General features: G+C 46.0%; 1 protein-coding gene across 2 annotated transcripts; it reads right to left on the bottom strand.

Moving 5' to 3' along the window:
• Positions 1–5,682: 5,682 nt before the first annotated feature.
• Positions 5,683–14,190, bottom strand: pex6 (peroxisomal biogenesis factor 6; the record flags this gene model as incomplete). 2 transcript variants are annotated; one of them, XM_079278887.1, is made up of 18 exons in its annotated part: positions 5,683–6,099; positions 6,757–6,896; positions 7,401–7,478; positions 7,887–8,003; positions 8,505–8,613; positions 8,703–8,764; positions 9,117–9,322; positions 9,781–9,898; positions 10,132–10,208; positions 10,633–10,819; positions 10,974–11,176; positions 11,365–11,470; positions 11,567–11,700; positions 11,795–11,915; positions 12,031–12,114; positions 12,504–12,673; positions 12,768–13,394; positions 13,660–14,190. In XM_079278887.1, the coding sequence occupies 18 exons, from the start codon at positions 14,188–14,190 to the stop codon at positions 5,963–5,965; spliced, it is 3,207 nt and encodes a 1,068-aa protein (XP_079135013.1). In that variant the 3' UTR covers positions 5,683–5,962. The 2 variants fall into 2 exon arrangements, with proteins under 2 accessions (XP_079135013.1, XP_079135014.1); XM_079278888.1 differs by having other exon boundaries at positions 11,795–11,894.
• Positions 14,191–14,268: the final 78 nt, after the last annotated feature.

The following is a 14,268-nucleotide window of genomic DNA, read 5'->3' as shown; positions in this document are numbered from 1 at the left end:
TAGTGCGAGAGGGAAAAACTGCAGCGGGGATCATATATGTGCCTCTGCAGGGATGCCGGGGGCATAACCTAACAAATGTGCGGGGTCAATTGGTAAGGACTGCTTTCTGTTGTGTTCCTTGTGCGGCGGTAGGGGAGTGGAGGTAGAGGACTGCTAAGTTGTGTGCGGAGGTGAAGAGTGGAGGTGATGGATGTGGACAACATCGACTGGGACTCACTCGATATATTTCAGAGCCTCAGAGTGAGAACTTTGACTCTTGATGTATTTAAGGCAAGTGTTTTGGTTTGTCGGTGCCGTAGAGTTGTAGATCCGCCGTCGTGCATTTTGCTCTGAGAAACAACTTAGCAGTACCTCTACTCTCTGGTGTGTGTGTGTGTGAAAATAAACGTGTCACTTGGATTACTACATTTTGGGATGAATAGTTCTTTTGATGCTGAAGCAGACGGAAGGTTTGTGACGTTGCTGATGATGATCGGCCAGCTTGTTTGTTGGGCGATAGTAACAGTGAGCTCCTCTCGCTAGCTGCTGCAGGCCGGACGGACGAGGACAATGTCAAAGTTACCCGCTTCCTCTGACTCTAAGGACATCGGCGACCGGTCAGTAATAGACACCAACAAAGATGTCTGCTGTGGAGGAGGAGGTGGTAGAGGTGGTGGGCTTGGGTAGGGTAAAAACAATGACTTGGATGACATCAGAAAACTTAACAAGACAAACAAAAAACACAGCTGTGAAAACAGTACGGAGTGATTTATAATAAGTTGCTGAAGCTGCTTCATAAGATGGATCTGCAGACAAAGAGAAGACGATGTCTTGAAGGAAAATGACAGAGCAAAGTAAAGAGCAGGACAAGAACAACAAGGAAATACAGAACAAAAGAAAATAAAACAAAGTGAAAAAGGTGAAGAAAAGGTGAACAATACGCCAAAAGAAACCTGAAGTTGAACGCAGCCTGAAGATTTTGAAGATGGCTGCTGATCGATACACATGGAGGAGAAGGAGCTGTTGAGGAGAAGACAAAGTTGAGACAATCGCATGATGATAATGAACAGGGTGAGGGCTTAGGAGGGGGGGGGACGCAAACAATGTCCCCCCCTCGCTACATTTAACATCGAGCCCCGCAGGCCACAACAATGGCGTCAGCACGGTCCGTCCACGCGTTGCTAGATCTCTCTCTGGCTGGTTTCAGTGTGCTCGAACAGCACAAAGGTTTTGTTTTTCCATCGGGCTCAGCAGGTCACGACTCGTACACAGACACAAAGGTTGCAGCTTCCCTGCAGCAAAAAAAAAAAAAAAAAAGGTCTTTTTGTGGAGAATGTGAAGCTCCTGGAGGAGGCTTGAACACGTGTGTGCTATGGTGCTTCGGTGAGGAGTGTTTCTGGTCCAGGTACTGTCCTGCTGCCTAATCCAGGCTTTAGCGGCGTGGTGCTCGTAGGAGTCGGTGTGATTGGTCGGTCGGTCGTTGGGTCACAAGGTGTCAAATCACGGGTTAAAAGAAGGTAAAAGATGGCAGCGGTGTCGTGACGTGAACAAAAAGCCACGAGTAAGAACGTCTTTTAGTTTGCACGATCAAAACGTGCAATCGGCACTTGCTGTTGTTGCTCTGAAGGCTTTGTCGAACTAAAGTGGAAAGAGTCTCAGGACGACTTCACACCTCGCTGGTGTTTTGTGTTGTATTGAAGGTGTTTGGATGAGGACAAGCAATCGGCCGAAAACGGTCACCGCCCTAGTTAGTGGTGTAAATATTTGGCGTGATAAGTATTACATTTGTAGATCATTCACTTCATAAATTAATCAAAAGATGAAGCAACAATTCTGCTTGTCTTCGTTTATATATGATAATAACTGAGATATGTTTCGGTTTTTGTCTATTTTGGACTGTCTATTGTAACTAGTCAGTCAGGACGTCACTATTTTTGAAAAATACTTTGTAAAATCAAGTTGATTACTTTGCTACTTTCATTGTAGTAAATTCGCTAGTTTTTGGTTTGAGGCGTTTTGTAGGACAACACAAGACATTTGGTGTCACACAGTGTGTGGTTGAGGTTTGTGTAACAGGCCAAACGGGTTTTCTGGTGTTCAACAGACCAAATGATTAATCAAAAAAAATAAGTGCACTATTCATGGGTCATGAAAATAAGTCTGACGCTGAGACAGAAGGTGGTTCTGTTAACTGTGACAGATGTTTACAACAGTTGAGTTTAACTGTTAACCTTCGTTTTCTTTACCAAATTAAGTTTGTGTAACCTGAAGGTGCGTTTGCAACCTGCAAACATAGCATGTTAGCATGCTAACATTTAGCAAAAAACACAAAGTACAGCCGAGGCTTACGTCATTAGTTCTGCAGGTATTTGGTAAAACACCAAAGTATTTGACTCATTTAGATGTTGACCTGATGATGGCGGTAGAAGAAAAGTCAGGATCACCAACGTTATCATTCTTCCTTAAGAGGACATGAATGTATGAACCGAATTTCATCAGAATCCTTCCAATATTTATTTCAGTCTGCACCAAAGTGGCGGACCAGCGAACACAAATCCACATTTAGAAGAACTGTGTGTTTAAGTAGCATTTCAATTTACTTCTATGCTTTGTCGGAAAGTTCGCCTTAAATGTTTTTTTACTGCACGGTGAGGTCTCTAAAGGCTTCGTGTTATGTTTGTGGTTTTATGAACTCAAATGACTATTAACCAGAGGGTGTTGAAATCCTGCTGGTTCATTCGGAGTGCCTGGCTTTAACGGACTACTGCTGTTCCTGCAGGTTTCCCAAGGGGACGCTACTGAGAAGCTGGCTCACCAAGTCGCGGCCCAGGTTGCTGCTGCTGATCGCAGGGTTGAAGAGGCCTCAGGTGACCCTCATGAGGAGGAAAAGGATGAAGCGCACAAAAGTAGCAAAGGCCACGTAAGCGGTAAATATGGCTTATGTTGCATGGAGGACCGCTGAACCCCCACATCAACGAAAACACAGGAACGGGTTAGAAAGGAGGGAGAAACAAAGACGAAAGAGCGGCACACACTGAACTCGACTGCAGTTTGTTTTCAAAAACATTGATTATGAACTGGATTAATTAGTGGCTTTAATGTTCAGGCACAGTGTGTAGGATTGGATGGTATCTGGCTCTGTTTGCAGTCGATGGCATTACCACGGTTTGGCACTCTGTTGCTCAAGTTACCGTAGTTTCACAAGCGTGTTGGAGAACTACGGAGGTAGAGGTGGTAGAGTGACGGGAAAACGCGAAAGGGTCTCTCAAGAGCCAGTTTTGGGTCTGAGTGGTGAGAGTAGCGTTCCATTGGGGGTTGTTTGTAGTGTATCAGGACTGGAGTGCATCAGCCCTAACAGTTTATAGTTGGTTCAGTTCAACCAAATTTAAAGTCAGAATTGTATTCAGAAGTCTTTAAAGTGGAAACAGACCGAATTATCTGTCAAACAGCTGATTGTTTCACAAATGACGAGGACCATAAAAACAAAACCGCCACAAATATTGAATTAACAATGATCTGCATTAATGGTTTTATTTCATGCTTCAGAGAACATTTCATTTCTTCGTGTTCGGTTTGTGGTTGTTGGTTTAAAAGAAGAAAAGAAAAAAGTATTTTTCCGTACGACTTCTTTTTTTGTCAGTCTGCTCGTTTTCTCTGCTCAGTAAACGTGAACAAAGAAAACAGTGAAAAGACGAACGTGGTCCATCAAAAAACCCAACGCTACCTCTCTTCCAGAACCTGCAGCCGGATGTCCCACTTCACCTGAGTCCTTGCCGGAGAGGATGCGCTCGTTAGGTATGGAAGACAAAGAACAAGAGGACCTGTGTGTTGGATCTTTGCCCCAGCAACGAACTAAAATACAGGAACCACGAAACAGAGTGACGCCAGAGGACGAACCACAGAGATTGAGACCTCCCAGATTAATCCGGATTACACCCAGAATTAGACGACCAACTTCACCCCGCCTCTCTTCAAACACACACACATGTTGTGGCTCATTCGACTGTAATGACTGTGGCTTGTACATCGTTCCTACACAAAGACAAACGGTCTCTGTGGTCTTAGTTGAGACCCTTTCAGGTTTCCAGGTCCATGTTTAGAGGCTCAGAAGAGTCCAAACCAGCTGCTGATTAAACTGACGGGATGCCGACTGCTGCCTCACATTTTTCTGTCTGATCAAAACTTAGTAGCTCGCTTCCACACGATACAAAGTGTCACAGTACACCGCACGACATTTCATCATTTAATCCTCAATAACAAAGGTTGCTAATCCTGCTCGTCACTGTTTTCAATAGAAAGGATTTAATTTAAGGTTTATATTAAATGTCTCACAGAGTGGGTAGAATACGCTTTAGTTTCCGTTGAACATTAAATACTGATTCACACTGGAGAACGGGCGTAATGTGTTCTTAAAATCGCATTTGATTTATTTGAAGCATTATATGGTGGAAATAAATGATGAAATAAAATGGAAACACATCTTATTTGGTCAAAGTGGAACCTTCAGTCTCATTTTAGCAAAATAACTTTCAACACCACAGAGCTGAAGCAATGTTATTCACATCGGAATCGGTTCCACAGCTAGCTCGCTAACCGAGAGAACGTTTACGTTACTCACGTGACAGACGAGTGAGAGCGTCAGTGACAACCTTCAGTCCTTTGAATGTCGTTCATTTCTCTCACTCTTTGGGGTGTTCATGTCTCGGTGGCTGAATGTAGTCATATGGAAGTCCTTTGATGATAGATTAACTTCAAAACTAATTTTAAAAAATCCAGCATGTTGAATCTAAAACGGTAACACTTTACATTGAGTCCTCTCGTTTTTCTTACCTGTCATTTAACATTAAAAAAATAAATAAAAAGGACAGTCATTTTTTAAATATCCCATGAATCTCTAATTCGATTAAAGCGATAATCTAGCAACACATGTCAGAAGGTTCTGGTATCTTTACTCTTGAGGTGTATTCAAATTTTTAATTGCCATTAATTAATTAATTCTGCTTTAATTTGCAATTTTGAGCAACAGCTTGTTCTGCTACAAACATTGTTTAAGTAAAGTGGTGGAAACGTATTGAGAAAATCCGCGTGGTCGGGCTACCTAGCCTAGCATCAGCTGTTATACGTGTTAGCAAAGAGCTGGTTAGCTAACTGCTAATGCTACTGATCTCCATTTAAACTGAGTCATTGCCTCATTATTTAGCGACCAGATTGGGACTTCTTCGACTCTGCCAAAAACTCAAAATAATACATTTAGAAGTATAACAACCGGTAAAACTGACGCTCGTATAACATTTTAGAAATGACTAGTTACAGCATAACCGACACATTTATCATACGATGATTGGCATCTTTATCTGGCGGGCTATTACGTTGGTGCATGTTCGTTGATTTATTGTTAAGTATACGTGACTAATGTTTGTTAAGTAAACCCAACAACAAACTAACAGATTGTGATATTGTCCTCTGAAATTTCATAACTTCATATTCTATTTGTGTGACTGCAGTGAAATGTAGAAAGCAGCATTTACTGACGTTTGATAATGAAAATGTAATCTGGTTGAATCTCATAGCGGCTTCGTTATGCTCTGCCCATTTGGATTCAGTGGAAATATTTGACTTTAAAAAAAAAAGATAAAATCAGCATGAATATTTTACGTTTGATGACTTTTTCTTTAATCCGAACATATTGATCACCTGGGAACTTTTTCTACATGTCTGTGTGAAGACATTGGCTGATCGGACTCGTTAGTAGATGATGTAGTTACTGCGTTGTCCATCAAAAAAAAAATACATCTCACTTCTGGTTTCATCAGTCAAAGTTAAACATCTGTATTTATAAATTACATCTCACAATTTTACAAATTAACTTCTTGTTTACATCATTTACAATGTTGATTTTTCAGAGGATTCGCACTTTAAATTAGACCTTCATCGGAGTCCTTGTGTTCTGTTGGAGATGGAACATCGTCATCGTCATCAGTCTCTATTTAGCAGAGAGTTTATGTTGAATGTTTCTGTATCTCAGCAGCTCCTTGTCGGAAACGGACGGCTTGAAGTTTTCTAACGCTGAAGAGAAATCCTCAACGGAGACCAGGACCGGAGAGTCCTCCGAGTCCAGACCTGAGAGAGACAGAGGGAGTGAGGGAGAGACAGACAGGTAAAGAGAGAGAGGGAGAGACAGACAGACAGGTAAAGAGACAGAGAGAGAGAGAGACAGACAGACAGGTAAAGAGAGGGAGAGAGAGAGAGACAGACAGACAGGTAAAGAGAGAGAGAGAGACAGACAGGTAAAGAGAGGGAGAGAGGGAGAGACAGACAGACAGGTAAAGAGAGAGAGAGAGAGACAGACAGACAGGTAAAGAGAGAGAGAGAGAGAGAGACACAGACAGGTAAAGAGAGAGAGAGGGGGAGAGAGAGAGAGAGAGACAGACAGGTAAAGAGAGAGAGGGAGAGACAGACAGACAGGTAAAGAGAGAGGGAGAGAGACAGGTGGTAGAGAGACAGAGAGGTCCATTATGCACTACGCCCATTATCTAGCTTTGTATTGCGTGTCGTGTGTTTTTACTCTGTACTGTTTGTTCGTGTTCTCTTTGTTTTTACCTGGAATACAGATGTGAATTAGTTTAAAGCTACAATCTGGAACGATGCATCACATGGTGACATTCATGTCTTAAACTGCACATGGTCCATTTTAAATTAAATTAAATATTCTAACAGAATAAACAGGAGGGGTGTGTTTAAAATGTTAAAAGTCCACTTCCTGTTGCGTTTTCCTACCGTCGTCGATGAGGGAGATCTTCCTCTTGATGGCGGCCGTCATCGCGTCTGAACAGAGAGCGTACAGGTCGGCGCCGGTCATGTGATCGGGGCAGCGATCCACCACCTGCTGCAGGTCCACAGCCGAGTCCATCTGGAACCTGAACACAACACTTATTTACATTTAGGACACACAAACATCCTGTGTTGACAATCTACGGAAAGAGAGAGAGTCTCTCTAAACACATTATATTCTCTGTGCATGTAGGGAGATTTTTATTACGAATGTTATTACCATGTCTTCTAATACAGTATGTGCAAATTCTACCTGCACACATTATGTCCTGATGACGGAGTAAAAGCTTGAATCGAAACCCATCCGTAGCATTTAGGAGCAGTGAGCTGCTGTAAAACATCTGGGGAGCAGCTTTGGGTTCACCGTCTCGCTCGAGGACACTTTGGCATGCAGACAGTCGGAGCCGGGATCGAACCGCCAACCTCGTGGTTAAAGGACAACCTGCTCTACCAACTGCTGTTCACATGCGTGAGTGAAATAAAAAGTGACTCTTCAAGTCTTTGTTATCCTAATGTTGTTCTGATCCTGGTCCAGACTAATGCCTCTGTGTGTGCATGCACTTTATTCCAGCAGGGGGAGCTCTTCTTACTTTCGGAGGATTGCCTGGAGAACCTGCAGCTGAGAGGCTCGGTCCTCGTTGATTCCAACGTAGACCAGTTTATCAAACCTGAAGACGACACAACATCCACAAGAGACCAGGAGCCAGTTTAACATTTACAGATGTGGATCAGAGAGGTTCATCTGTCGTACGTGTTTATAATTAGTCTTCGTAGGTAAAACATGATGAAACATGACCGATGATGCGTCTCGGTTCAACAGGACTCTTGTATCATTAATGCGGAAAACAACAAAATGTAATTCATGGTTCATGGAAAAGTGCATGAACAGTAAAAATATATTTTGTTATTTTACTTTAGGAGAGACTAAAGTTTCCTGGGCCATATTAAATATTATACAAAGATTTATTAAAAACAGTAAAAGCAATACAGAGTGTTGTATCCACATGATAGCAGTGATACAGGATGGTGTGTGTGTGTGTGTGTGTGTGTGCGCGTGTGTGTGTGTGCGCTCTGACCTGCCGGGCCTCAGCAGCGATTGGTCCAGCAGGTCCGGACGGTTCGTGGCTCCGATCACAAAAACTCCGACAGCCGATTGCAAAGCGTCGAGCTCGGCCAGCAGCTGAGACACGACTCTGTGCGGACAGATTCAATCAAACTTTATTGACCCCGCTGTCACAGAAGAGCCGTTTGGTACGGCAGCTGATACTTCTGCATCTCTTCTGTATCTCAGGGTGTGACTGAGGTGGGTATTGTTTTTAATATTGTTTGAGCTCTGCGCAGGCACCTCTTGTCACCAATATCACTGATGCTCGTCGGTTAGGTGCCCTACTTTCCTGGGCCGTGCACAAACCATGACACTTTCAAATGTTTCCAATCTGTAAAAGTTAGAACTTTGTACGGGAATTTTGCCTTCTTGAGTTCCCATAAGATATGCAGCCGATTACGAGCCTTTCCCACCTGAACGAAGAGGTTTGATGACCATGTCAGGTTGTTTCTGATTCCCAGGAACTTAAAACTGTTCGCTTGCTCCACCTCAGCGCCATTTGATGTTCTAAGTACTGTGGATATTAAAGCCCAAAGTTCATCCGGACAGTAGGAGCCTACTCGCATAATCGGTGCAGGTAAACGCTCACCTGTCCATCACCCCTCCAGAGTCTCCACTGCGCCCCCTGCTGGGAGCCAGAGAGTCCAGCTCATCAAAGAAGACGACGCACGGAGCCGCTGAGCGCGCTCTGCGGAACACTGAACACAACAAACACACACACGGATGTTCACTGATGTCAGATATCAGGTTGAAATACACCGGAATGATCCTTCAGGCTGAAACAGACCTTCTCTAATGTTCTCTTCACTCTGACCCACGTACATGTTGATGAGCTCTGGACCTTTAACGCTGAAACACACAAAACGGGTTCAAGGAGTTGAACGTCACCGGAGCATTTTGAGCAACTTGTTCTGTTGCTCTCCAGTCAACATGTACAAAGTAAACAGAGTACAATTCCCACGACGCAGAGTCACAGCTTCAACAAGTTAGAAGTGGACTTGAGTAAATAGAAGAGAAGACAGTGGGTTGGTGTTGAGCTGCTGCCCTGCACAGTGTTGGAAAGTCTTACTGCCGTCTTTAAAGCGATGCTCATACCTGCAGCAGTGAGAATAAGTGACGACCTGGATGAGTGTGGCTCATTGCTCCGTGTTGTTTTGGATGCCTGCTTGTTCCTAACCGAGGAAGGTGAAGGTGTTCCTACCTGAGGAAGGTCATGGAGCACTCGGTAGCCACAGCTTTGGCCAGCAGAGTCTTCCCTGTTCCTGGCGGTCCGTACAGCAGGACTCCGGTCCGGTTCAGACCCAGAGACAGGAGCTCTGGACGCTGCAGAGGAAGCTGAACTGTGTCCAGGATCTCTTTCTTCACCTGCTGCAGACCTCCAACATCCTCCCAACGCACATCAGGGATCTGTTCACACACAGAGTCGATCTATCAAGCGTGCACATAGGCATTTGACCCATGAACCAACCCCCACAATACTGAGGAGGAATTGTAAATAACAGCAGACTAATATGTTATATTCATGCACTACTTTATTGCCTTTATACAAGACTTGTGAAGAAAGAAGTAAAGTACTAAATGCATATTAAAAAAAAGGTTGAATATCCTCAAACTATTTGATTTGCTGCAAAATATTGACTCAAATGTAGATTTTTAACACCTCCGGTTTCGAAAGCATCCTAAAACGTCTTTGTAAATTCCTCTGACGTGTTGACAGTACTTTTACCAGTCAACTATTTATATGTAACACGCAGGCCGTGATTACAGTCTTTCAAACCATGATTTACTGGTATATTCAGTTTTTAATGACGCAGTAATTCATTTTTGGCCACTAGAGGGCAGAAGACGTCACATAAACAGTTGACCTTGGGGGCTCCGATGGCCGTGGACTGGGCGTCCTGCAGGGTCTTCAGGGCGGAGCAGAAGTCCTGGTTCAGGACGGTCACTCCACTGGCGCACAGATCCTCCTCCTGCCGGCCACCACTGCACACACACACACACACACACACACACACACAACAGGAGGAAACTGTTTGAGTGCCTTTTATACACCCACCCCCACCCACCACCATGGGTTTCTAAATCCAGTTTCTGCTCTGAACTCTAAACACAAGTTAGACCACTAAAGCCAGGATCATTCACACTGAAGGTGATGTCCACCCAGCCGTTATTCTACCGCTACAGCCTCGCCCACCACCGCTTCTCTTTAGTCTCACCAGCTGTGGATCAGCCTCCTGCAGGCAGCTCGACCGGCCTCAACCAGCAGAGCGCTCAGATCCCCCAACACAAACCCCTGAGGAGGAAGAGGAGGAGGAGGAGGAATCATGAATGATGTCAGTGTTTCACATTTAAACTAAATTAAAATATCCTTCAGCCACGTCTCCGGTGTTATTGTGTATATTTTCTGTGGTGTGAACCTGAAGACTGACGTTTCAACATGAATATGGTTTTTATTTTGGTCTAAACATGCTGACTTGCATTAAAAAAAAAAACACACACACAACAGGTCAGTTCACCTGCTGATCACAACAGATCACATGTAATAAAATTGATTGATATTTGCCACAAACTTGATTGCGGCTGTTTTACCTGCAAGGATCAAACTTTTATCCTGACAACACTTCGTCTCTGAAGCAGAGTTCATTTTATTTACATCACCAAATATCAGAAAACACAAATTTGAACTGGTTCTTACTGGTCTGGGTCCTGTGACGTACCGCAGTGTGCTTGGAGAGACTCTCCAGGTTGACGTCTCTCCCCAGGTGAAGGTCTCGGCTCAGGCTGACCAGCATGGAGCGCCGCTGCTCCTCGGTGGGACTCTCTATCGCCACCTGGTGGATAAACGCCGCCATGACGCCCGCAGACAGCTCCCGAGGTCTGCAGACCGTCGCCACCACCACCACACTGAAAGACCACAAGCACGTTAGCGTTCCTCTGAGCTGTGACTCACTCTGAACGGCTGTCAGAGCGACTCACAATACCAAAGCTCATTCACACTTTAATTTGAACTGCCATTCAAACCAATAATGAACTCAGATATATTGAAATACTCAGTGACCTGGTGGGGGCGCTGTGGAGCAGCTGAGAGAGCGCGGCCTGGACTCTGCCGTCCTCCTTGGCGTCGCCTCGGGATCTGAGCAGGAGCTGCAGGTTCCTGAGCAGCAGGACGCAGGGCTGCAGGGCCTCGGCCCGCTGAAACACCGAGGCCAGCTTCACCTCCGAGGCTGCAGGGGTGTCAGCACACACACTCACGCAGTCCACCTGCACACAGGTAACAGGAAGTGTCACTGTAACAACGCATTACAGCAGCTACACACACACACACAGTGTCAGGGCTCAGCTGTCATACCTTCAGCAGGTAGAAGACAAAGAAGTGGAAGCAGCAGAAGAAGAAAACGCAGCAGAAGCAAAAGTAGCAGACGAAGAGGAAGAAGAAGATGATATCGTACCTTCAGCAGGTGGAGGTTCAGTCTGCGACTCGCCGCGCTGACCGCTGTCATCTTACCACTTCCTGCAGGGCCGTGTAGGAGGACGGTGCAGCCAGACAAAGAGCTGCTACAACCACACAAAAACAGCGACATCACTGATCACACGTCCCATCATGCTTCTCTCTCTCACACGTCCGGAGCCGCCAGCGGACAGGCGAGTTACCTGTGGTGCAGGTGTGGGAGGACGATGCTGCTGAGGAGCTCCACGGTCTTGACGAGGCCCGGAGGAGACAGGCTGCTCCACAGAGACGAAGCCTCCACAGAGAGGCAGGGGACGGGGCTGCTGGTGGATGCTCGCTGGACACACACACACACACGGATACATCCAGGGAGTCAGCTGTCAGACACACACTCTGATACACACCGATAAACGTCAGAGGTAAGATGTCACCATGTAGAGTGACGTGTGCAGGCTGTCAGCCAGGTGAGCTCCTCCTCCTCCTCCATCTTCCTCTTCTTCTCTCTCTGTCGACGGACATACCTTCTGCACTCTGAAGAACAGCACCGGACACCTGACAGAGGTCATCCACAGTTAAGGAGAATTAAAAAACATGTGTGTGTGTGTATATATATATATCTATATACACACACACACACACAACGTGTTTGTGGACGGATGTGTTGTACCTGTGTATTCCCTCTGAATTGTTCACCAGCAGGTCTGGATGGTTTTCAGCTGGAACTGTCAGGATGTCTCCCTGTGAAACCAGTCTGCACCGAGAGCAAAGACACACTGGTTGGACTGGGAGTCTCACACACACATATATATATATATATATATATATATATATATATATATATATATATATATATATATATATATATATATATATATATATATATATATATATATATATATATATATATATATATATATATATATATATATATATATATATATATATATATATATATATATATATATATATATATATATATATATATATATATATATATATATATATATATATATATATATATATATATATATATACACACGCACGCACGCACACGCACACACAGGAAATAAAGAGTTATGTGAACACTTGCTTTCTGATGCACACTGCATGCAGTTAGTAAGCGGCATGACTCGGGCTGACCTGGGCGTACTGAAGTGTTCAGACAGCAGGTTGTCGTAGCAGCTGAGGTTGTTGTACAGCGGAGACGTGACCGGCTGGATGTGAAGCTCGCTGGCGAACATCGGAGAAGAAGAGCGACTGAAACTGTCCAAGTGACGACCGCCGGGCGCCGGGGGAGACAGTGTCCACCTCTGAGACAACAGACACAACCGGTCAGCAAGGAAACAACAAGTTATCATTCCCCTCCCCCAGGTTGTGCCGTTTGTGTGCGTTGTGTCGAAGCACCTTCATCCTCAGTGTGCAGCCGTTCACGGGGATCACGTCTCCTTCAGTCATGTTGAACCACAGAGTTGCCGATATGAAACCGACTTCATCGTGGTTCTGCAGGTCTGGACTCTGTGTTAAATCCACAACCAGCACAGAGACCAGCCGCTGTCTGCAGACGCCCCCCTTGACATCGGTGTGACCTGCAGGAGGTCTGGAGGACCCGCCCGGCCTCGACAGCTTCACCCACTCCTGGTTAAACAGCCCCAGCCGGAGGAGCAGCTGTTTGCTCACAAACACACAGCTGTCCACGTCCACGGCGGCTCCCTGCTGACATTTGACCCCGAGCCATCGCTGAGTGTCCACCACCCGGACGTCCACCCTGCACTCCAGCGCCTGCAGGACGCCCGAGAACCCCGAGCCCAGCAGCTTCCTGTTGTCGAGAAGAGAGCGCCCCCCTCCGAGACCGTCGGCGTAATGGGCAAAGTCTGACACGCACAGTCTGAGTGGCCTGCAGGCCGGGGGGGCGCCTGGGGGGTCCGCTGAGTCAAAGCAGTCCGTCAGAACCAGAGAGGTGTCGGCGGTGATCCGTCCCTGTGTTACAGGACTGCACTCCAACACCAGCAGCTCCATCAGCTGCTGCTGCACCTGAAGACACAGAGAAGAAAAGCATCAAACTGTGGACATTTTATCATTTAAAATCAAAATTAGAGGAGAAATGTGATGTTCTTGATAAGAATGCAAACTGATTACTTTCATAGTTTTCACCAAAACTTGCTCTGTTTGTCTCAGTTTGCAAGAATCTAACTTAAAATATTGACAAACAGTCATGTGATGAAGTTAAGATACTGACATGTTGATCAAGCAGTGTTTACGGTATTCAGCCTGGATATAACCTGTTCCGTGGTCTCACCTGTCCCGGGTCCTCTCCTAGCAGCGGGTGTCGGGGCAGCAGCAGCGGGTCTCCCTGCCGGGCCAGCAGCCACTGTCCCGGGCGGCAGAGCTCCAGCAGCCCGCTGGTAAACTGCTCGGCTCCGGCCCAGTGGAGGCTCTGCCTGCTGCGGGCTCCCAGCACCACTCTATCCAGGGCGATCGGCTCCAGAGCCCGGACCGTCCCCGTGCTGCCGAGGAGCCTCTGGAAGCCGTGGTGCCGCAGGAAGAAGCGGCTGGTGAAGATCCGGACTTGGACCCGGCTCCCGAACTCGGCTCTGGGGGAGTTTCCTCCTCCGTAGCCCGAGATTTCCTCCTCAGTGGTCGGGTGGACGCGCAGTAAAATGCCCCGCCTTCCGGAGCCCTGAGGCCGCAGCGGGGTGAAGAGGGCGGTTGGTGGGTCGGTGTCATTCTGGAAAACAGAGTCCAGTTGAGTTTGTAGAATCAGAACATCCAGAGGACTCAGATGTGAAGGGAAACTTTCCAAACAACACAACTCCACCTGCGCCGCCATCTTGGCCCTGCGTCATTTCCGCTTCTTCTTCTTCACAGTTTCCTGCGTCATCATCGCCACCTGGTGGATGACCGGAAG

This window comes from Melanostigma gelatinosum, assembly GCF_949748355.1.
Source record: "Melanostigma gelatinosum genome assembly, chromosome: 11".
NCBI classification, from domain to species: Eukaryota; Metazoa; Chordata; class Actinopteri; order Perciformes; family Zoarcidae; genus Melanostigma; species Melanostigma gelatinosum.
This window is presented reverse-complemented; position numbering and strand designations above follow the sequence as displayed.